Here is a 24,647-nt window from a genome sequence, read left to right on the forward strand (position 1 = left end):
CCCTCGTTACGCATGAAAGAATGGCAGTTGTTCGGTTCAGAACTGTCAAGAGCTGGAGTCAGCCTGGGGGAAATGAGGATAATGAGGGAGTGGGTGGTGTCAAGTTTACTTAATTTTAACTGCGTCAAAGGGAAGTAACATCTCTCAAGGTGACCATGTCATTACTTTAGAAAGTTAGGTGTGTGGCAAAAGTGTGATTTAAGCCAACGTTCTAATAAAATGATGAGTTGCTGAAATGTCTTGTTGGTTCTGTTCTTTGAGACTGAGAAACGAACCCTGTGAAACTCCTTTATGGTTTGAATTTGGTTCCTTGTCAAGTGAGGGGCTTGGGGCTGTGACCTGGGCAGGGCACTTAAGTGGTGGGAAGAGACTGGGCTGAGCTGGAATGTAGATAGATGGAAAAAAAAAAAAAAAGGCAGACAGAGGAGCAGAGGCGAGTGAAATAGATTCAGAATCCACGGAAATAACATGACCAATGCCTTAGCTTTCTGCCCAGAAAGCTAAAAACCACTTGAGATAAATAGCATGAGAAATTGAACTTTGCTAATTGGAATAAGCACTGTGAGTAGGAAGATGGGAGGTGAAGCTGGGAAAGACCTTAAGATGCTCCTACAGAGAGCAAAGACTCCTCTGTGGGTTCCCAGAGGGGGTAAATGAGAAGACCCTTAAAAGCTCAGATCCTATCTTGGGGCCTTTTCAAGGAGTTTCCTTCTTTGTCCCCATGGAACTAAGGGTAAGTTCTTCTCAAAGAACTGTTACTCAATGAAAAAAAACAACCCAAAAAAATGTATATTTTAAACTTAATTATTTGGCCTGTGTAAACTAGTAGCCAGTTAATCACTGCTTCTAATTTTATGTGGTGGCTACCACCAAGCATCGTGGTACTAGGCTTTAACTACTTATTAATCAAGTAATCAATGTAATGAATTAGACACTGCGAAATTTATGAAACTGGGGCAAAAGTAGAATCAGTAAATGAGTAAAAAATGAATCAGTTGCCCATCTGCATTTGACTCACGTGTTAGTCAGTCTGCATTTGACTCACATGTTCGTCATATCCAATATCCCTACATCATGCATCGATGCTCAGAGCTTCTTGTGTCAATAGTAATAATTAAAAAAAAAAAAAAAAGTCGACCTCCAAAGACTTTCAAGTACATGGCCCCTGTTGAAAATACCAACGTGCTCCAGCAATGAAAATCTGGTTCCCTCTCTTTCTTTCCTGATGATCTGAGGACAACAAAAAGGTGTTTGAATATTCACACCTCTCGATTATCTCTTTTATAAGCTTCTCAGCTAATAGCAAGGAAATAAGTATTTCGTTGAGTTATACAGAGCTAAGGCTCAATTGTACCTACAGAGCACAGAGGTACCAAAAGTCTCAAATGTTGGGTAACCAGTATCAGTCGGCTTTGCAATGGGACATCTGACTTCAGATATGCTTTTCTGACTTCGCGGAGACTAACGTTTAAATTACTTAGCGTGCCTGTGAAGGGAGAGAAGAGGGAGGGGGCTCTGGGTCTCATTCTGCTCAAGGAAACCTGTCCCCTGATGTCTTCCATAAATCCTTCCAAACCCAAGATGCAGAAGCAGATCTGTGCTCCATCTACCCAGGGCTTCTGTCTTGATTGGGGCATACAGGGGTCATTTAGAGGTCTGTTTTTTGTCATTTCACCTCCAGTACTGAAGAACCTCCTTTAAAACCCCCAGCCGCTGCCCTCCATCCTACTGTAGGTCCTTCATTCCTTCATTTCTCACCGGTGCCACTTTCTGTGGGTCAAGTCCCATCTCAGTGACTACACTGGCGTGGCTTGGTCCCTTATAGTAGTCATGGAATAAGAAGTACTCATGGGAGTGACAGGGCAGTAGGCACATATGTCGCTTGTATCATCAGAAACAACTAATGCCAATAGCAATATTTTGGAAAACATTACAAAAGGTAAAGACCCCAACCTCCTTGCCCGAACACAGCAACACATTCCATTTTTTAGAGTGTTTGTCTGCAAGCACAGGTGCAGTGGTCCTCATCAGCGAGCATGTCCCCCGCTACTCACCGTATAAAATGTAGGTTCCCAGCGGTTTGAGAAGGCTGAGGCCTTTTCCAGTGTTGTCCCCACAGAGGCAATCCAAAACAATGTCCACTCCTTCAGCAGAGATTCTAAGTGGGGAGAAGACAAAGGACAATACCTGTCAGGGACCAAACTCTCTCCTTCCCTTCCTGTGTCATACTGTTTACTCCCAGAATCAGGAAGAGGGAAAGCTCTTGGGAGTAGCAATAAATAGGGCAGATGCCCCGGAGGTGCATTTATCCTCATGGGTCCAACTATAAGAGTTTCAGACAGCTGGAGGCATCTAAGACTGGCTGGTGGCCGACACAGGGAAGCAGCCCAGGCTAGGAGGAGCATGAACATCGCAGTCCCACAGTCTATATTCTGTCCAGCTGCCTCCCTCAGCTTTTCTGTGCCTTCGCCTTCTCCTTTGTAAAGTGTAGTTAGCATGTTTCTTAGTGCTAAAAATGAAATGAGGTGACCAGTGAAATACTTGGCCCACTGCCAGCCACATAACAGTCACCCCATAGGTCGGCCAGTTGACAATTCCTGTTTGCAGGGGCCGAGTTATGCACCAAGCTCTGTCCAAGGTGCTAGAGACAGAGTGGTGAACAAAACCAAAATGCTCGTTCCCCGTCTTCACGGGGCTTCTGGTCTCGGAGGGATCGGCTTTCTTCCACTTCCACCTCCCTTTTCAGTGAAGCTATAAAAATCATGTTAAATTAATTTGCAAACTTCTGTCCAATCTTCAGGTTCAATCTAAAACACAGCCTTGTGTTTAAAGACTGTTAAAGGGTTAAATAGAGGGGATCTTCCTACAGCAATGGAAGGTTCCAGGCTAGAGAGAATCCGCCATTCGCCATTCGTACTCTATTAGGCAGCAGTCTGTTAGCAAGGAGATCCCTTCTTCCACTCACTTACTTACACCTTCACTGATTCGCTCACTCGCGCATGCATTTAACAAATATCTACTGGGCTTCCACTGTTCGAAGATATTATGCAGGCGGGAGCTCTGAAGATTGTAGGGAAAATATTTATGCCCACTGAGCACCCAACTGTGGCTGGGCCCTGATCTGCTCAGAAACGAATGGCATTTCCTCAGATATTTGAGTTTGCAGGATTATCTTGTTTTAGTACCTAGTGCAGTTTTTCTGTCCCCACCCTCTTCCCCCAGCAAAATTTAGGTACCGCTGCACATGTCAACAGCTGTGTCCATAGTGTCACTAACTGGGAATTTTATGTGCATTTCCTGGGTTCAGACACTAAATGGACAGCTGAGTCTTGATGTGAAAATTCCCTTCAAAACCCTCAAGTCGAGCCTAAAATCCATCCCATTGCAAAGGCTCATATGAAATGATCAGCTTCGCTTCCACCTAATAGAGCTCTTATCTGCACAGGTGTGTCCTTTCAAGTCCCACCTGTAAGTTTAGAACTAGGGAATTAGGCCAGTGGATCATGAACCTAAGTGTGCATCACAGTCTCCCAGAGGGCTCATTAAAACACAGATTGTAACTTGCCCACCCTCCCCCTCTCCTTCTAGCTTCAGTTGGTCTGGAGTTTGGCCCACAGATTTGCATTTCTGACAAGTACCCAGGAGATGCTGATGGTGCTGATTCAGCCGCCACACTATGAGGACCTCTGGTCTAAGCCAGTTACTCAAGAGCCAAGTCAATAATTTTTTAAATTAATAATTAATTTGTTCATTAAATATTTAGCATTGGCACTGCACTAGGCACTGGGGGATATATTGTTGAGGCCAAAGAGATCTGATTTCTCCCCTTTTGGAGTTTACATTAGGTAAACATTAACCAATAATTACACAAATAAAAGTTAAATTGAAACTGAATGGCTCTAGAGTCACAAAGGTATTATGAGACCATTTAAATAGAGGGTTTGTTCAATCAGGGTTGCCAGAGAAGAGGTCCTGGGGTAAGTGATGAGTGGAGAGTGAAGGAAATAGCTAGGTAAATAGTGCTGGGAATAGTGTTCCAGGCAGAGGGATCAGCATGTGCGAAAGCCCTATTGTGGGAGGAGCCTGATGGGCAGGAAATCTGCGAAACAGTGAGTTGTGAGGGCTGGAGCAGAGAAAATGACAGGGAGCTTGCTGTAAGCTGAGGCTGGAGAGACAGGAGGGAGGTTGAAACACACAGACTGTTGGTGGGCTCTAAGCTGGTGCCTCACACCTGGTGATCAGGTCTCCACCTTACATCATGGAATGAGTAACTGTGCTCTTCCTTACTTCTACCAGCTCCATTTTCTGCCAAGTTTGCTCATTCCTGTAGAAGTGGAACCCTGCTCTACCTCCAGCCTTCCTGGGCTGTCAAGCCCTCCCTGTGAACTCCATTTTCCCAAGACCTCTCTCTTTGCCTGCAGAATGGCTGTGCTAAGGAGCAGTGTCCCAAATGCTGGGCTGTGCACACCTTTAGGCCACTGCTCCTCCCCACACCTCTCTCAGCATTTCCATAGTTGAATCAGGTAAAACAGAGTTTGCACGTGCACAGGGCCAAATATGCCACAGATTCATTACACCCTGCTGTTGTTGCGTCCTTTTGAAGGTCATGGTGTGGTGGGGGTGAGATGAATTCTGAGGAAGAGAAGCTGGGTAGAGGCAGATATCATTCCCTGGGCCCCGAGGGTGAAGATGCTTTGGCCTTTTCTGTCGACATGTAAGCAAACATGGCTCCTTTTGAGGTTAGCAATGATCCTCATTGAAAAGAGTGCCATCCCTCGTTCAGTCATTACCAGCCCAATCCATCAACCGAACTGGACCCAGTTGGGTCTATTTAAAATGCTGCTGACCCCACAAGTAGCCTTGGGATGGGTCCTCCCTCAGTCTTGCTCACACTGAAAAGCACCCTAGCAGCTCCTTTTAATGGGATAATTGTGAGAAGCACAGAGTGAGGTTGCTTCCCAGAGGCACAGGGTCAGGCTCATTTCTTAGGCCACCAATTCCCGGGGGTGCTTGCCCTGCCTACACATATATAAGCACGATTACATAAACTTGGAGCGGGTGAGGGCAGAGAGCCAAATGCCAGGTTGCTATGTCTGCTTTCTCCTGCTGTTGTAAATCTCTCCAGATCTGAAACACAAATAGGCCCAGCTCAGGGATTCTCTGGGCCAGATTCAGCAGCAAGGTATTTTGGAATTGCTGATCCGAGACTTTTGCGTCTGTCCTTCCTTGGTCCCCAAACTCCTCACCCCTTTATTGGGAATGCCACCTCTTTGCTTCCCACCCACATGGTCAGTGAAGAATTTCTCTTGAGTGGTGGCAAGTACCACAGAGCCATTGCTGGAGAGAAACGCTTCTACTTTGCCAAGAAATTAATTCCACTTTATGTAACTTTCATTTCTAGTTGGGTCCTTGGCTCTCCCCTCGGTTCTTCTTTTTCTGAATTCCTTTCTGAGAACTCACCTATGCCATAGCTTTACCCATCACCTCCAAGCTTGTGACAGAGGGATGAGGCTATTGCAGAGTGCCTGGCACAGTACCTAGCACATAGTAGGCCTCTCACAGAGGGCTGAACACAGTGTCCAGTGCCCAGAGGGCTGAGCACAGCACCCAGTGCCCAACAGACTCTTCACATGGTTCCAAGCACAATGCCTGGCACACATCATGCTTCTTCATAAGTGTTTACTACTAATGGCTCCCACATGTACTTAGACTCTCATTAATTTTCACTAAGTCTCGGTTTCTTTATCTGTAAATGAGGAATTATCACCTTGCAGGACTGTCTGAGGCACACACACGGTGGTCTAGCTGCGATGCTCAGCAGAGTGAGTGGAGACCAGCAAAACCTGGCGCTATTACCCGCCTGGCGCTGGGCTCACTCGCCTTGCCTGGGACTCGCTCTCCACCTCCCTCTCCCTCCTGAAATCGCTCCCATCCTTCAAGCACCCCCTTAGGGGCTGTCCACCCTGGTGCTCTCTCTGGTTTTCCTCTCCTTTGTTTTTATGGCCCCTACAGACAGAGGCACATGATTCAAGGCTTCTAACTCTTGTACTTGGTTTCAAGTGTAGTCATCTCTCTCCTCCCAAACAGAAGAGGAAGTGATGAGGTTAGGTCTGTATATAAATCTTCTTTCCCTGTTCCTTTTACAGTGCCTGGCTTGGGCTGAGAATGTGTTCAGTGGAAGCTTACCAAATGACTGGCTTGTAAACGAGTTCTCATCTCAGAGGATTTTATGTTATTTTTTCTAGTTACTCAGACACACACTAGTGTAACAAATAATATCCGTGATCCAGAAGGAAAGAGAAAAATACTCTGCGTCCCCTCCTGTTGCATGTTAGTGGTTGGATTTCCTCCCCTCCTTCCTTTCATTTTATGTTCTTATGAGTCACGAATATATACAAAGCTGTGATCACAGCGTAGATGGAATTTGGCAGTCTGCTTTTTTCACTCAATATGCTACCATGGGTATTTTTTTTTCATTTTGTCACAGAGCCTCCATAATTATCTTTTCTTAGGGGCTGCATAATACTCGAATGTGTGGGTGGAGCGTAATCTGCTCAACTATTTTCCTTCTGTTGATAGCAGGGGCTGCTTCTGCATGTTCACGATTCCAGACGAGGCTCTAATTCACCCAAGGGACATATGCCGCACACCTGCAATGAATCAGAAGCAGTGCTTGGCTCTGCAGTAGGCAACTGGGGACCTGTTGCTTTTTTTGTCTTCTTTTGGATTATTTCCTGAGGATAGGATTAGTGGGACAAAGGGCATAAACGTATTTGCAGCTTCTCGGTCATTTTTAGTCTGATCATGGGGACTTTACTTAAAAACATAAGGAATTGTAGGAAGTCACACTTGAAAGAAGGTGGTGGTGAGGTGGGTCTCAGATGCTGTTAACATCAGTAGAAATCTGCTGACATCAGTAGAAGTCACTGATTCAGGGGCTAAAGGCAGTGGGTCAAGGACAGAGAGGGACAAGGATGGAGCAGCTACATGGGAAAGGGGGATGACAGGAGCTCCCTGGACATAGACCGTCTGTCACATTTTCAGAAGAGCTGCCCCTCCTGACCCGCTTCTCTTGCTACTTTCCACATCCTCCCCCTGCCAGCTGCACTGGTCACCTTCCAGATTCTGGCATTTACCAAGCCTTTTCTGATGCTGGGCCCTAGCACATGTCACTCCCCCTGATCAGAAATGCTCTTCCTTTGGCCAAATCCACCAAACCTCACTAATTATTTGATGGACAATGCGTCTGATTTCCCCATCTGCATATGTTTACTAGTACTTTGCATTTCTCCACCAGAGCACATATTGAAATTGTAAATCAGTGAATTAAAATAAAAAATGTTTGTCCCCTCTTCCCCCAGCTACATTCAAACTCCATGCAGATGGTGACTCGCAAGGTGGTCTGGCTGTATCTCCCGTTCTGGCCCAGTACCTGGCCCAACACAGATATTTAGTATTTATTAAGCAGGTCGGTACATGAATAAAAAGAAAGGTGCTCACAAAAAGATCCTTAAGAGGATGAAAGGAAAGATTATGGAAGGGACAATGGTAGCCCATTTTCCAGAGCACAGGTTGATAGATGCTAGTTAAAAGAAGGAAGAACCACCTCTGGGTTATGAAAATAGGCAAAGGTAAGTCCTGGAAGTCTTTAAAACATGCCTGCAATCTATAGTCTTCTGAGAACCAGGAGGGGAACTTCTAATATCTAGCTCTAAAACTCTCTTGTCATGCCCTACTGGAAATATTGGGACAATTTAAAATTATATGCAAATCTCTCCGTTGAAAATTTAAAAATAAATAAGAAGATTCAGACTATCAGAAGACTGTCCTTTCTGAGAAACTTTCATTACCTGGTCTCAATCTACCACCTCAGACAACCGATCTCCCATCCCTCCAGTCCTTCGATTTTCCATCTTAATGTGTGATTTGCAGGAAATCGTGATGCTACTATTAGGGAGCTAGTTGGACAACTTAATTCCTTTGTACCTTACAATTTAGTGCTGATCAATGGAAAATTAGGAAACACTGGCTCTGGGACATCCCTGAATCCCCTCAGGAGCTGTGAGTGGAGCAAAACCTGAGAACCAGCCTTGAACTCTGAGCTGCAGGAAGGCTGACATGCACAAATCATCTGAGTACACGGTGGCAGCTGGGTTTTCCACCTGAGTCCCTGTGTTGGCGTGCACATAGCCATGAGCAATAGCTTCAGGATCACAGGTGGAAATGGATCAGGTTAGAAGCCAGTGTCCCCCTGGGTGACTGCAACAGCCAGCGGACTGATCTCCTTGCCTCCAGCACACCCTCCCCCCATTCATTCTCTGCACACCACCAGTGACTGTTCAAAACCCAAATCTGATCATGTCGCCACTTTGGTCCTTTGTTGGCTCTCAGTCACACCCAGATTGGAGTCCATATTCCCTCAGGAGGTTGTGTGAATGAACAAGAAATAAACTTCTCTATGTTAAGGCCGTATTACAGCAGCTAGCATAACAGCTTTGCAAGTTATAAATTAGCTTTGCAAGGTACTTAACTGCTCCATTCCTGGGTTTTGTCCTTTGCAAAAGGAGGGTAATGGGGCTGCTGAGAGGGTTCAATGATCTAATACAGGTGAAGTATTTAGCATAGAGCTGGTCATACTAAGCCCCCAATATATATTTATATTAGTAGTATTAGCCCCCTTCTAGATGAATGCAACCATTCTTTCAGAGAGACAAGAGCAAGGGCCAACCTGGTGCTCTTTTGAGCAAACACCATACCTTTTCACTTCTTGCACGTAGTCTGCATTTCGGTCAAAGAGGTGGGTCATGGAGTCTTTGATGGCTTCATGCTTGAAAGTAGAAGCTGTTCCAAAGACAGTCACATTGGGGATCGTGGAACATAGCTGAGCCACAGCTTGGCCCTAGAAGTGAAATACAACAGACAAGTCACACACGGGGAGCTACCATCCAACAACCAGTACTGCTGGGTGTAGAACAGGATTTCTCTACCTTGTCACTACTGGCCAATTTTAGGCTGTATTGGTCTGGTTGTAGGGAGCTAAACTATGAATTATAGGATGGTTTGGCAGCCTCCCTGGTCTCCACCTACTTAGGAGCCAGTTGTGACAACCAAAACTGTCTGCAGACATTTCAAAATGTCCCCTAGGGGACAAAATCTCCCTTGGTTGAGAAGCACCGATGTAGAGGAATGTCGGCATAAGCCAGCAAAATTCCAGCAGCAAGACTTATCAGCTATTATTTAACCTCAGATTCCTCTCTATAAATTAGCAATAATGGTACCTACTCCACAGGGATCTTGGGGGATGGCTTAGTTTGGATCTCTCAGAAGCAGACACTGAGGCAAAGATGCAAGCATTAGTACTTTATCAGGAATACAACTGCAGGAAAGACCAGGGTGTCAAGAGAGAAACAGAAGGCAGCCCACAAAGGATATGTTATCAAGCCCATATCCACCCTGGGCGCCTGGAACTCAAGCCGTCTGAAGAACTCCGTGAGCAAGTGTAGAATACACTTCAGAGTTATCCCAACCAAGTGGCGATGAAGCTGGAATATTTATCCACCAGATTTCCAGCTGATATTGGTCGAGGGTTGCTTTTGCAGCAGTAACTCTTGTGCATGTCTGGCTTGTCCTCTTGGACAGCCAGACAGAAGCCCTAAGCAAGCAACCTTCAGCACGTTGAGTTGTGGTGTGGCCAGACAGTTTTGGTCAAAGACTCCATGACCCACCTCTTTGACCGAAATGCAGACTACGTGCAAGGGTGTCACATGAGGGCATACGTAACACAAGTCAAGCCCCTGGCACAAAACAGGACACAATAAATCTGAATGAGTTCCACCCTTTGGTGGCTTATTATATCCAGGGCTGAGATGTCCAGGTATGTAAGAAAAGGCCAGTACATGAGGCTTAAATATTAAATGATCCAGGAGAAATCACAAATGAAGTCAGAAATGGATGACTTTTCCATGTCCTTTTTCAGCGTGCTTGGAAATTTAAGTCATTGGACAAAGTATGGTGACCATGTGCTTTCAGAAACATTCCCCCAAAACCCAATTTGCTGGTAAATAAGATGCATTCTAAAACCAAGTACTGTCTCTCCCCAGTGTTCCATCTACTATGTTTAGGAGGCAAAAATTATTATGGAGGGAGCTTATTCTACCGAAGTCGCCTGTGATATTTATTTCTGCCTATCACTTTATTTACATGTCTTCTTCATATTGGTAGACTAAATTAGGCTGGCAGGTCAATTTGTGGAAATTTAATTCTCCCAACATTTACAATGAAAGGCAACGTTGAGAGAATCAGAATGTCAGGCTTGGAAAATCATCCAATTACCCTTTCCCACCACTGTTTATGGGTGAGAAAAGGGTGCTCAGAAAGGTGAAGGTGACCCGGCTCTTCAGAGGCAGACCTGAGATTTAAAGCAAGGTCTCCTGATTTCCAGTTATTGCCATTTTCCATTATGCCATGTTGTCAAGTTATTCTGACATTTAAGCTAAGCAGATTTTTCAGCTGCGACCTAAAATAGACACAGTACTGACACACTCACTCGGAGGTCAACATTTCAGAACATGGGTGTGAACCTGGGACACCAGAGAGGCTGTGTAGTTCTCTGTTCTAAGAATAGCTTTGATATTTGGTTAAGTTTTCTGTCCCGATTTTAGAGAACAAACAGCACTCTCCTCACTCATGAGTGTAAATACCAGCAATCAACGTAGCCACCCTCTCGGGTTCAACAGGGCTTGAGCTAACCCTGTTAGTGCTGGGATGGGAGATCAGAACGAGTTCCAGTGTCCATGCAGTCCCTCCTGCCCTCTCTCCTTAAGCAGACACAACATGGACCCGCTCAACTATTTTTCAAATTCCTATTCTGTGCTAGCCACACTGTGCTATAGATGCTAGAGTGTCAAAAATGACTGACACACTTTAATCTCCATCTCTAGACCCAAGTCCTTCCCTGAGTCCCAGGCTTGTGTATTGAACGATCACTTTGGCACCTATCTCCGCCTGGCTATTCAAAAATAACACATCGTGTAATGGGAAATTCCCCCCATCGTTTTGCAGATTGCTCTGTCCTTTAGTATTGCAGCGTGGGAATAAAGCATGGATTCAATGAACAAACCTAGTCTCTGATCCATGCAGAACTCTGCCATTTCCTTTTTTAATGAGAAAGATACATGTGGTAGTAAAATGAGATGATCTGGAGTAAATGAGTTACTTATATATTTATCTTATTATTTAACATATAACATGAGTATTATATATGTAATATGCAACACGTTGATATAAAAATATATAGTATAATCAGAATAATGTATCATATGTATATATGGATTATTAGTATATATATGTATACATATATAATTAATACCTAGTACATAATATTCCATTTATAATATATAATTAGTATGGTTATACAGTATCTCCTGTACTTATTCGCAGTTTCCCTTTCCGTGGTTTCAGTCACCTGAAGTCAACCACAGTTCGAAGATATTAAATCGAAAACTCCAGAAATAAACAACTCATAAGTGTTCAATTGTGCACTGTTCTGAGCAGCGTGATGAAATCTCCGTCAGTCCTGCCCAGGATGTGAATCATCCTTCTATCCAGCTGCATGCAGGCTGCATCCACTGCCACCTATTAGTCACTTAGTTGCCACCTCAGTTATCAGATCGAGTGTTGTGGTATCACAGTGCTTATGTTCCAGTAACTTTTATTTTATTGTTATAATTGTTGTATTTTATTATTAGGTATTGTTGTAAAGCTCTTATTGTGCCTAATGTATAAATTAAAGTTTATTGCAGGTATGTATGTGTAGGAAAAAACATGTAGAGTTTAGTACTAGCTGCAGTTTCAGGCACCGGGGGTATTGGAATGTATCCCCTGTGGGTAAGAGGAAGACTATTGTAATATAAAAATATGATTATTTTTATATATTCATACATAATATATAATATAATTAGTATAACATACAAGCATTATATATTTTATCATAATTTATATTATTATATAAATAATACCATCTGTAGAAAATACAGATTCAGTGCCCATCTACTTGCAGCAACCCACCCACCTTTTAGCTCTGTATTACTTCAGTTAGGCAATGAGAGGCCCTTGCAAGATCCTCAATGATTTTCTAAAGTAAATAATGCTCAGCATTCTATATTTAAGCAGCAAAGTGCTTCCCCTCACATTTATAGAAAATCTGTACTCTCCCTTCTCCAACTCCCCAGGTGAGTGCAGGATCAGCACCTAATTTATCCTGTTTCTCCCACATGCCTAACAAATAGCACAGACTCAATAAACATTTGTGGAAGACGGAATGAATTTTCAATAAAAAGGATTTGCAATTTACCTACAGACTCGGAACATAAAATGAGCAGGACAAGCCATTCTCCCACCAACAGCAATAATTGGAGATAGGCATGTCCTTGTTTTTAATTGATTTTCCTTTCCCCCTTTAGGAGGTAAGGGCTCTGCGGCAAGCCTCCGCTTCTCCTCCCCGTGGCCCACAATACAGCGCTCACAGCAGCTGCGGTTCCCTTGGTCTCACCATGTGCCAGGTACTGTGCGAAAGTGCTTCATTAAATTCTCAAACCACTTTTAGAGTATTTTTGTTTCCCTTTTATGCCTGGAAATGAGGATTCTGAGAGGGAAAGGAACTTGTCCAAGGTTATTCGGTTTGTAAATGACAGAGCTGAGAGTCAAACTTAGCTGCAAGGCCACCCTGCTATGAATCTTCTTACCCATCCAGCTAAGCCCTCAAGTTGCTGACATGGAACTGAAGTCTTAGAGAGAAACCATAGGTCCTTGGCATCAGCCTGGAAGGCTTCATTGAGCCACTCCTTGGAAAGCTTGGTCTCAAGTTCACATAAATGAACATATTTCAACCAGATCAGTCCTAATTCCAGGACTATCGAGGTCCCCTCAAGCAGAGCACAGACTGTGGGAAATCTAGGAACAGTCGTTACAAGAGAGCTGTTTTGCATCCCTAAAATCTGACTTGTATCAATACACTGACTGCTCAAAAAAGATCCTGTTCCAGAAAAGCTAGGCACAAGTAGACAAATGACTAGAGGAGCAAATACATCTACGTAAAAGGCTTGAGACACTGCCTGTTACATACTAAGTACTCAATAAATGCCATTTGTTACCTATAACTGCCCTGAATGTAGGACTGAGCCTGGTTGAAATTCTGGTCACTCTCTAAATGGGAATTTAGGACAGATGATCCTGTCAGTGCACTGAGATTCAGGATTCCACATCAGAGATTCAACTAAGCAAGAGGCAAAGAATGGATGGCTTAAAAAGGATTTATAATGGAGGTACTATCTATCTCCCCCACTTGTTCCTCATAATATACCAGAATTCTAGCTTTGACCATATGGAAAAATGGCCAGTCTTTCCCAGGGACCTTTGCACATGCCATTTCCACTGCTTACACCATAGAACCTTTGCACATGAAACTTCCCACTCTCTCACCACAGGACATTTGCACATGCAATTTCCACTGCTTGTAAACCTCTTCCCTGTTTTCTCTCCTGGCTGATTACTAGTCATCCTTTGAATCTCAGCTTCTCTCTTACTTCATTAAGTCATTCATTCTATCGTGATAGGGCTTTTGATGAGTGCCTCTAATAGATTAGACACTGGAAGAGATGCTGAAAATACCAAGGTGAGCAAAGTCATATATGGCCCCTGTTATCTTGTAGCTTGCATTCTAATAGAGGCAACAGATACTAATGAAATAAATATGCTATTAAAAGTACAATTATGCATCTATACCAGTAGGGTGGGAACACCAATTCCAACTACTGAACCCCTAGGCTAAGGCCACACTGGTACACTACTACATTTTTGCAAATATGCAAAAAATGAGTGGCATGCATTAAAGTCACACGGACATGTTTGGGGGAGAGACCAGATAAAGTGGGAACTTGGACTTGATGATCTCTGTGGTCTCTCCAGTTCTCTGATTCGTGGGTCACACTGACTGGTTCTTTATGTGGGCTAAAGAAGCTCCCCGAGAGAATGAAAGCTTACTCATTTCCCCAAGTTTGGTAGAAAATGAAACCCTGTATTGCTAGCTTGACCATTTCCGAGATCACTTTTAAAATAGAAATTATATGTCTCTTCCAAAAGTTGTTTTCACTTTTCAACAGCTCATGGAAACCACAGGCCATTCATGTGGTCAAAGAATGGAAAAGAATCAGCAGAATGAGCTTGTGAATGTACTGAGAAGACGCCGGGAGGAAATGGTGAGGTGAGTTGTTTGCTTCCAAAGAATTGTCAGTTTATTTTTTCATCTTCATCAATGCAAAGAGGGCTCTTGGAATAGAAAAGATAACTGAATGTTATCATGAAATCTAGTACATTCAACACCGAGCCACACTTATTACTTGCTTTACCTGTGACAAATACAAACTCCCACGCTGGGATTTAGACACAGGGTTAGAAACTTATTTTTTTTTCTGATCAGGGCTGTCATTTGCCTGTCAACAACTCAGTTGACTCGATTGTTGCAAGGAGAGGATATTCAAATCCCACTGTGTGGGCTGATCCATGTGACTGCCATGAAAGGCAGCAAAGAATATTCTCTGTTCTAGCCGAGCACACACGAAGAAGCAGTCAGCCTTTCCCTGTCTTTATCTTGCTTGTTCCTGCAAAACTGCTGAACTACACATGGCACTCCCTCTAACATACAGGTGCCGAGAATTTCAACGGCAAGAGCTCCAGGGGCACAGGGCTGAGGGGGAGGGAGAAAAGGAGGGAAAAAAGTGACGAGTGTGACAGGCATTTTTCAACTGCTTAAGATTTAAGTAGGGAAAACATTGTATAATTCAAAAATGCAGTATAGACTCATTCTTTGGGAAGACTCAGCAGACAACATCTTTTATTTCCCCCTCTTTTATTTATTATGTGGATCCATGCTGCTCAGTTTGGGGGCCAGAACAGCAGTCACATTGTCTGGAAACTTGTTAGAAACTCAGATTCTCAGGCCCCGCCCCAGACCTGCAGATTCAGAAACTCGAGGGGAGGGGTGGGGGAGTGCAGCCTGGCAATCGGAGTTTTAACAAACCTTCCAGAAGATTCTGCCGCAGCTCAGTTCTTCATCAGAGAGGATCTCCTCCAATGGCCCCCCCTTAGATGCTGAGGCCCCAAGATGCTCAGGATATCTTAATATCAGATATGTTATTTAAAACCAAGGTGGGCTTGAGTATTAGTACATATTTTATGAGTTCCTTGGGTAATTCTAATACGCAGCCAGTGCTGAGATCCAGCAACCTGTAAAGTTTTCCTTCTTCCAATTTGGTCAGTTTTGGCATTGTGACAATCTTTTTCTATTTGGGGTTGACATCACAGCATGTGGGCTTAGTATGTGGGATCCCGTAGATCGGGGCATGACTAACACAGTCCTCTGTGAGTCAGGCAAGAAGAGGAAAGAAGTCCCATCCCTGTTCGCAAAGTCCGGAGCTCTGGATGCTTGGAGGAGTTCTGCCTCCCTGCCCCCTGGGCCTCAGCTGGGCTGTTGAACCCCAGGTTTTCCCAGCCACTCACTGCTCTGCCTGTCAGCTGACAGCAAGGGTGAATATTTAAACCTTGCCCCTGCTCAGACTGCGCTGAGATCATTGCACACACACTCAGCTGAGAAGCAGCAGGGCCAAAGGGTGAAGAGTGTAGATTCTTTTACTCAACCTCATTGCACAGGTAGGGCTCAACATGCTCTAGAAACACCAGCTCTGTCGATGTGCCTAAGCACTTCCTCAGCTACTATCTTCTGCCTCCTGACCATCCTCGTGTTTTCCCAAGTGGCCCTGTGTGGCATGTTGTGCCTTTTGTCTCTAGGACCTATCACTAGAATAAATATGGTTTCCCTGACCCTCTCCTCTGTCTCCTGTGGCCACGTCTGACTGACCATCTCATAAAACAGTACAAAACAGCATCCCTTGCTTGCCCCAAGGTTGAGTACTTCTGTAGTGTTTAACTTGCCCAGCTGCACATGGTAACTCTACTAACAAGCCCTCATGGGGGTGTTACCAAGGCTCTGTCTGTCAGCAGTACCACCTTCCAGCTAACGGAGACCATGGGTGGGCACAGGGCAACCCATCATCCACGGACTCCCACGCTGCCTGAGAGCTGGACTCCAGCAACCACGTGGCTGGAATCCTAGCCAGGAAGCTAGTCCAGTCCACCAGATGGCAAAGTCCCCTCACCAGGGCTCTCAATCACGGTGGGGCACAGCCACTTCCACCCTGGCTGCCTTCCATGCAGTGTATCCGAATAAATTTCCTGGATACTATGTTTGCATAGCAGGATGCCAGATTCACATTTCCAGCCAAATTACGATTTGTACCCACAGTCTGGAGCTGTGGTTTTGATAAATGCACCTATTTCAACCAAGAACTTGTTAGGTAGGGTGATCATACAATTTATTGTCTAAGTCAGGATACTCTTTGCGAGTGGAGGGGACACTATTATTAAATTTGCTTGTTCAACAGGCATAACCTGGAAATGCCATAGATAAATTGGGCCACCCTACCTACTAGGGTGTGGCCACCCTAATATTAAGAAAAGGAACTAATAGGGTGGCCAGAGAGGAGAGCAAAAATGTAGGCATTGTGAGACTTGAATTTTGATCCCTGGATCTACCACTCATCACTTGAAGGACCGTGGGTGGCCCAATTATTCTGAACTGACAGTTGTATCTCTAAAGGTGGGATAACACGGCCTACCTCACAGGGTTGTCATGAGCGTTAAATGGACATACATAGAGAGAGGTCCTCACGGGACTGGGGCTTGGGAAGTGTAAGCTCGCTTCCCTGCTCCCGTGTTTGCCTATCGACTGCATCGCCTGAGCTCTAAACACAGGGATTTGTGAGCCAGCCTGCAACAGCACCTGGTGGATCCAGCTGCCCTTACTTGGGATGACGGTTTTCACAACTCAGTGGTCTGACTTCCCTGCCTCTGTCTGAGTGTCCCTGTTCACTGAAGGTGCCTCCTTACGGAGCCTGACCTTGGTTTCAGCACCTGTCTGACATGATCAACAACTTCACTGGAAGCACCCGCCTTGGGCATGAAACGCTCAGGCTCTCAAATCACTGCTGTCCCCTGCCAGCCTTCAGAGATCAGACATCGGGACTCTTTCTGCAACTTCAAATCCCAGGGCTGAGGTTCTGAACTATGCAGTGCAGAACACCTTCCCAGCTGGAGGGTGGCACTGAAAGCTTCTGGATGAGAGGACCATTAATACTCAGTCCTGTAGGAAATGGAAGTGCTGAGCCCGGGTCTCTAGATGGGAGTTCCTGTGAGGATGTTCAGCGTTACCTGCTGACCTTTTCTACGTCTTCATCCTCAGACCCACTTCCTCTCTCTTTTTTTAATAAATATGTTTTTATTGATTTTTAGAGAGAGAAAGGGAGAGGGATAGATTGATAGAAACACCGATGATAGAGAAACAGCAGTCGGCTGCCTCCTGCATGCCCCCCACTCGGGATGGAGCCCACAACCCAGGCACGTGCCCTGACCAGGAATTGAACTGGTGATCTCTTGGTTCATGAGCCAACGCTCAACCACTGAGCCACACCGGCTGGGCCAGACCCACTCTCTTTGAAGAGCAGCTCATTTTCCAAAGAATGTTAATAAACATTCAGTTAATTGACTTTCTTTGTAAACACAACACGTGTAAAATTACTTCACTTTTGATATTGTTTATCAGGCCATCTCTCTGACTGAAACAGTGACATCAGCAGGTCCAGTGCTCTGTCTTTAATATTTCTTTATCTGGAGTCCCTCCCTCCCTGCCCTGCACAGCACCAGGCACATAGAAGATGTCCATAAAGTGTGGGAATGAATGAATGAAAATCTCTTCACATTTTTTCTTCCTTTACACATCTCAGTAAGGCAATGCCCTGTCCCTTTCATGGTATCCTTTTTGCCGTCCTGCAAATTTTATGTATTTATTGTCCCATTCAGTGAAAATATGTGTGCCACACACAGAAATCATTGTGCTCTGTGCACATTTACTTTGTAACATGCACTATGCTATATTCTAGGAATGCTAAATGGTAGGCTCTGGACGCAGATAACCTGTGGGGTACACCTGACTACACTTACTAGCCACCTGGAATGGAGCAGGTCACATAAGCCTTCAGAACAGTCGTTTTCGCAAGCATGGTCAGGATGCCCTCCTCAGGGTGGGCGAGGGGAGTGAAGGATGAGACCTCGTAAACGAAGGACATCCTGCCTGCCTGGCACAGCTAATGCTATGGCTAAGGACTTCAACTCCTCTCTGTCTCTCCAACGAGATCTTCAGCCAGGCAGTCACCCTGGAGAGACAGGAAGGGAGAGACCTGAGGAGCGCTGAGAGCATAGATTTGCAGGCACCTAAGACCTCCACATGTTCTTGGGTCACACTCCATCTCCTTCCTGACGGAGGAAGCCTGACTCAGCTCCCTCTTGTATATTTCCAGAAGAAAAGCTAATGAGGTGAGGGCGGTGAACTAATTGCCTCCCAAGTTAGCCCCTTCTATTTTGGGGCAATTCTAATCGTTTCAAAGGTCCTATTCATATTGTGCTATGGGTAGTCTCTCTGTAGGTTTTGCCTTAGGAGGTGTGGCACACACAAAAATAGACTTGTGTGTCTCATATCCCTTATTATTACTCCCACACCCCGAATCTTCTTTTCTCCAGCCTGACCGTGTTCGATCCATTCAACTCTTCTCTTTGGCCAATGAAATCATGTCCAGTGGACAATGGCCTGTAAGGTAAAAATCCTCTTAAATGTGGCACAGGCCCTGGCTGGTTTGGCTCAGTGGTTAAAGTGTCGGCCCTTGGACTGAAGGGTCCTGGGTTTGATCCCAGCCAAGGGCACATACCTCGGTTGCAGGCTCAGTCACAGGCCCCAGTCGGTGCGCATGCGGGAGGCAACCAACCAATGTGTCTCTCTCACATTGATGTTTTTCTCTCTCTTCCCCTTCCACTCTCTCTGAAAAGCAATGGAAAGAATATCCTTGGGTAAGGATTTAAAAAAAAAAAGTGGCACAGTGGGACTGTCTCCCTCCATGTGAGCGTTAGCAGTTCTAGATATTTCGGGGTCTTCAGCCTACTTTTTTATAACAGAATTTTGGTTAGCACAACTAAATATTGTAAATCAAAAGGTGAAAATAACACTAGTAAATAGGGAAGACTATGTTGCTATTTACAACCACAGCACAGCAATTATCTTTACAGCCTGTGAAGGCAACGACAGTCATCCTACTGTTCCCTTGGTTTCACCACTTGATCTCAGAACTGCTTAGTGGCCTGACAGGCTATTTTTACATGAACGCATGAGACAAGTTTCTCGCATGGCCCAGTGAATAGGCGATCTTCCTGAGGCAACAGCTTCGATCTGAGCTGCTGCTTTTACTCACAGCGAGTTGAATGGCATGCCACAATGCATTTTAGAGCTCTCGCATGTCCACACTCTGGTGGACAGGCAGATATGCGGCCTCAGTTGTAGCCAAAGTCAGGTGTACAGGTGGGTTAATGATTGCCAAGGTTCTGAGGTGCATTGCTGGCACAGTATTAGGGCAACACAATTCAGGGGCCACAGGTTTATATGTCAGAAGCACGAGGAAACAGAGGGAGAAGTAGATGGTTTGGCTTCTGTCTCCCTTTCTCCCCCCTCACACCCATTGCTTTTGGCCACTAAATATTTATAGGCCACAATCAACAGAAGAGCTAAAGGTAAACCGCTCACAGTTCCAGAGTTTCCTGTCTGCTTCCTCATTGCCATAAAACTCTTGGTGTGGCTGAAGCTGTTACTTCCCAAAGCACAGCAGAGACTCTGAACATTTTAGTAAGCTTTCCCGATAGGTGAGAGATGAAATGCCACTTTCTGCAGTGGAAGGATCTGTTTTGATCTCTACTAAGCTCTTTTGAAAAAGTATTACTATGAGAGCAACATATGTTCATGCCAATTTAAAAGAATGAAATTTGGAAAATATAGAAAACTATAAAAATGTCAACTATAATGCCATATTTCAGAAATAAATCCTCTACAGAATATGGCTTATTTTGTTCCAGTAATTTTTCAACATGGAGAAACATATCAATATTTGGTTGTCCAAAGAATTGGAATCACACTGAAAATACCATGTGTACCCTGATTATTATATTTTTCTTTCTAAACTTATATTGTGAGCATTTTTCTGGATCATGAAAATTCTTTAACAGCATCATTTTGAATGGCTGGGAAATATTCTACTGTGTTGATATACCATAATTCCATTTTAACCAATCCCTGTTTCATAGGAAGTTAGAACGCTATGTTATTTTAAGCCGTATTTCAGTGAACATCTTGGTACATAGATCTTTATAAGTTTCAGAAGGCAGAGCCTAAATCTATTTTACCTGGTCCTGTATGTTTTGTGTTTAGCACATTGTAGGACAAAGTGTAGATGCTCAATGTTTGAATACAGACTGGCTGCCTGTTTGACTAACTCTCTGATTATTTCTTTAAAAGATATTGCCAGTGCATAGGGTTGCATCTTGTATTTTACACAGTAACCCTACCAGTATGAAATTACAAGGTCAAACAGCTTAGTACAGCTTTGAAAAGATTTGGGAGGCAAAGCAGGAATTCCAGACTCTGTGGTTCACAGAGTGATGAAGTGGAGTCTGCTGAGGGCCGTTTCTGCTTTGAAGAACGATTTTTGTACTGGGAAATCAAGCATGGTCACTGGCTTAATTGCTTACAAGCTATTTTAAGTAATGAAACTGGCTACATGTCATTCACATTTTGATGATAACATACACATTTATTAATTCCACATACTTAATAAATGTATCCACCTCTGTGTAATTAAGAACCTCATTATCATTACACAGATGCTGTCTGCCTGGAACAGGTAAAGTTCATCAATTCAATTTGATCAAACAGTTGCCAAGTACCGACTTCGTCCTGGACCCTGCGCCACATGCTGGAAGCACAGACATGCCTAAGACCTACTCTCACCTCAAAAAGCTCCATCTAGACAGGAAGGCCTGTGGACAACTGCAGCATGCTGGTGCCTGCCTGGCATATGGAGGTACTTGATACATATCTATTGGATGGGTGGATAGATGGATGGGTGGGTAGTGGGTGGGTAGAGTCTGGTGAGGGCAATATCAGTAAAACAATATTGAGGGTGTAGAGATGGGAGAGCTGGGAAGGTGTCCAAGGGGAGGTGATATTTAAATGATAAATAGGAATTTTCCAGGCAGAGAAATGAGAGCTAGCAAGAGCTGTCAGGTTGACGTGTGTGGTTGTAAGAGGAAGACAGACAGCCGCGGCTAAAGATAAAAACGTTGGTGGGGAGGAGATGATGGGGAGGGATGCTTGGGTTAATTTTTGGCTGATGGTGAATGACTTGTTCAGAGGGTTTGCTTTTCCCCAAAAGCAGACCCTAAGGTGATTTGTGTGCACATCGTTTGAGAATTGACCCCAGGAAGGGAGAAGTGGGGTAGTGAAGCAGGGAAGGCGGAAAGCCTGTAAGATGGCTTAGCCAGTGCACGGCCGGAGCTCATGTCTAGTGGCGCCCGTTTGAGAGACCATGTAGAACACACCTCACAATTCTCCCACCCAGGGGGAGGAAGCTCAGGTATTCACCCCCCAGCTCCCGTCGCTCCCTTGTTGAGGGATGCTCTTGAGGGCATTGACTCCCAGAAACTTCAGCCTGTTCTAAGCAAGGACCAAGTTGCAGAAAACGACCTCAGGTAGAGAGCTGCAGAATCTGCTGGCTGAACTGGGACCGTCTGCACTGACCTCAGGGATGGGGGGATGGTGGGTATCTGGGTGTCTGCCGCAAAGCCTAACAGCTAACAGGCTAGATCTCAGCAAGCAAACTGTGATTAGACAAGCATCGTAATCCTCTCTCAATGACTAAAGACCATCAGCACTTCCTTCCTGGGGTGTTTGCTGTTTCCTAAAGCCTGCAATGTGCTTCTTTCTTGCTTTTCCTATAATTGCCTCCTTGTCTCTGCTTAAATGTCACCCACTCAGTGAGGTCATCTTTGATGATTCAATACGCAGTGTTCCTTTCTCCCTGTTTATTCTCTGTGATAGCATCTCAATCATATAATTATCCTTTATAATATATGCATATTCATACATATTTATAAAACATACACATATACACATGTGCATTATTTATACATATATAGAATATGTGTGTGTGTGTTTATATATATATACATACACACACACACACACGCACACACACACACACACACACACACACACTTTGGTATTTATTTGGCTATGTGCCTATCTCCCTTATTTACCATTGAATGAGGCCTGGCACATAGTAGTTGTTCAATAAAGGCCTCTCGGGTGACAAATAGAGTCCATCACTTCCTCATGCACTTTGTGGCAGAGGAAGGCTGGTTTCTTCCATTGTCCTCATCTTCATTGCCCCAGTCTTCAGGGTCCTATCCCCTCACCATGCTGCAGAGTTGTGTGGCTGGGGAAGACCCCTGAGCAGCTGGGAGTAAGACTGGCCTCTGCTTGGCCTTGGGAAGGGGAGTCCATGTCTTGGCATCGAACACACAGCCATTTTCTCATCAAGGGGACGGACTCTAAAGGAAAGGGCTCCTTTTAGTCTCTTTTCTTGAGGCTTAAAATATTTGCCCTCCTTAATGCATTTCTGACTGGATGCATCTCCTAATCGCCTCAAATCCAGGTTTTCAGACTCACTAGTGTAATTAATTCCCTGAAAGGTTTAGAACGTGTTGTGAGAGACCTCGGGGAGCGCTTGGGAAGTAAGGGTTGCCAGATAAATCCATACCTGCTAAATCTGGCAAGCCTACTGGCATTGACCCTCTGCTGGGCCTCTGGAGAGAGGGGAGTCATGTGCCCATCCTCCAAGCTGGGTGCATACTCACCACCTTGCCCTGCTCCACAAGCTTCACTCCTGTCCGCCGCCCACCTGGCTCCTCAGAAGCCAGCATGACCCTATATGCCATCGAAAAAGACAGCTTGTAGCCAGGTCGCTCAGAAACTCCAAAAATAGGCAAGCAGGCAGAAGCAGTGAGCAGATGGGTGGACTTCTGCCTGCTGTCTTCTTTGTCATTTCCTGACCTACCTTAGTGGTTTTACAACACAGGCTTTGAGAAAGACCCATCCAAGTGTGAATTCTACCTCTGTCTTCTTTGCCAACCATGTGGCCTTGGATAACTGACTTCAGCAAGCCTCAGTTTCCTAGATTTCAAGATGGGTTGATACCTCATAGGGGTGTGGTAAGCATAAATAACATAACGCGTGCAAGGCACTGGCAGAATGCTTGTAAAAAATTTAGCAAAAAATTCATTTCCATGCTTAATTTCACATATACAAGTACATACTATGTATAAAATGTTTAAAATTTGAAAAAGTGAAATTTGACAATTTTAAATTTTTAAAAAATTGCTACTGCATATTATCTTGGCTCTGATTCATCTATCAATCCATCCATCCAGAGTTATAAATGAAATTCATAACTGGGAGCTGGGAGATGGGGAGGGGAAGAGTCTTGTGAAGCCGGCATTCCAGGCAGATCAGGGCTCTCATGATCTACCCCTGCCTACCTGTGTCCCTTGTCACTACCTACCCAATACTTGCAGAGCCATGCTTTCCTGGGGCTTTGTGCCATGTTTTCTGGCAACTTGGAAAACTCCTATTTATCCTTAAGAATTCTGCTGACATATCATCCCTCCCCCATGAAGAATTAAGTGTTCTTTTCCAAAGAATTATATTACTTCCATTAGTGCAGACTCCATACTCTACTTCACAGTTAGTGGCTTATCTGTCTCCTCCGGAGAACACAGAGTCCTCCCCTTGTAAGGACTGTCTCCTCCAGTCTTGTCTCCTTGGGGCACTGTCCAGTGTCAGCACGGAGTGGGCACCCGTATGTATGGCTCTATTTCAACTGGCCCTCAGGTTCATTTAGCCCCAGAAAGAGTTTTCAACATTTTCCCTTAGAAAAGAACGACCAGCCTGATTTTGAAAGCCCTTAGTAGCTTCCCCTGATGGATACAGTCTTGGGTGTCACCATGGCTTTCAGACAAAGTGGAGCCCAGACCTGTCTTTGCGGTTAGTTGAAACTCCTATTTTCACACCACATCCCAACGCCAGGCTGAGCTCAGGACAATGGCCTGCAGAGGAAGCAGCCTCCAGGCTCTTCCAGTGCCCCAAGAAGCTCTCCCCGCCTTCCCCTCTCCTGTCAGAACAGTGAAGCCCCAGCTCTGGCAGGCAGGGAGTCCAGGAGGCAGGCTGGCAGCTTGATGGAACTTTCCGTCAGCTCTCTGACATACAGGGCATTCCCGGCCCTGACTCAGCCTGAATGTGGCCCAGACATTGATGGGAGAGAACAGGAGGCAGCCGTTGAGCCCCTCCACTGCCCCGAGCTGGGTCGGCGGCTTTCACAACCTGTCATGTGCAGTGGGTCAGCGCGGAGGAAGCACGAATGGGCACACCTGCCCGGTATCGGAGTTACATAAGGGCATTTAGAAATACTCACGTTATGGTTGTAGAGGGCCTTTGATTTAATGGTTAACTTTTAAATCTGTGTGGCTTGCTTCAGGTTTGGGACTGGAGTTATTGTGACCCAATTTAACCTGATGATGAACAGGGCAAAAAAACAGTGCAAAAC

The 24,647-nt window shown here is 44.9% G+C and overlaps 1 protein-coding gene across 1 annotated transcript in view; it reads right to left on the reverse strand.

The window, feature by feature from the left end:
• The window catches only part of VAT1L (vesicle amine transport 1 like), a 101,604-nt gene that overhangs the window by 53,486 nt on the left and 23,471 nt on the right, over nt 1-24,647 (reverse strand). The window contains exons 4-5 of the mRNA XM_016196843.2: nt 8,757-8,899; nt 2,055-2,158 (exon numbers count right to left, since the gene is read on the reverse strand). Coding sequence (XP_016052329.1) covers nt 2,055-2,158; nt 8,757-8,899 — 247 coding nt within the window. The remainder of the gene's footprint in view (nt 1-2,054; nt 2,159-8,756; nt 8,900-24,647) is intronic.

The sequence above is a fragment of the Miniopterus natalensis genome, chromosome 18 (genome assembly GCF_054644295.1).
Source record: "Miniopterus natalensis isolate mMinNat1 chromosome 18, mMinNat1.hap1, whole genome shotgun sequence".
NCBI classification, from domain to species: domain Eukaryota; kingdom Metazoa; phylum Chordata; class Mammalia; order Chiroptera; family Miniopteridae; genus Miniopterus; species Miniopterus natalensis.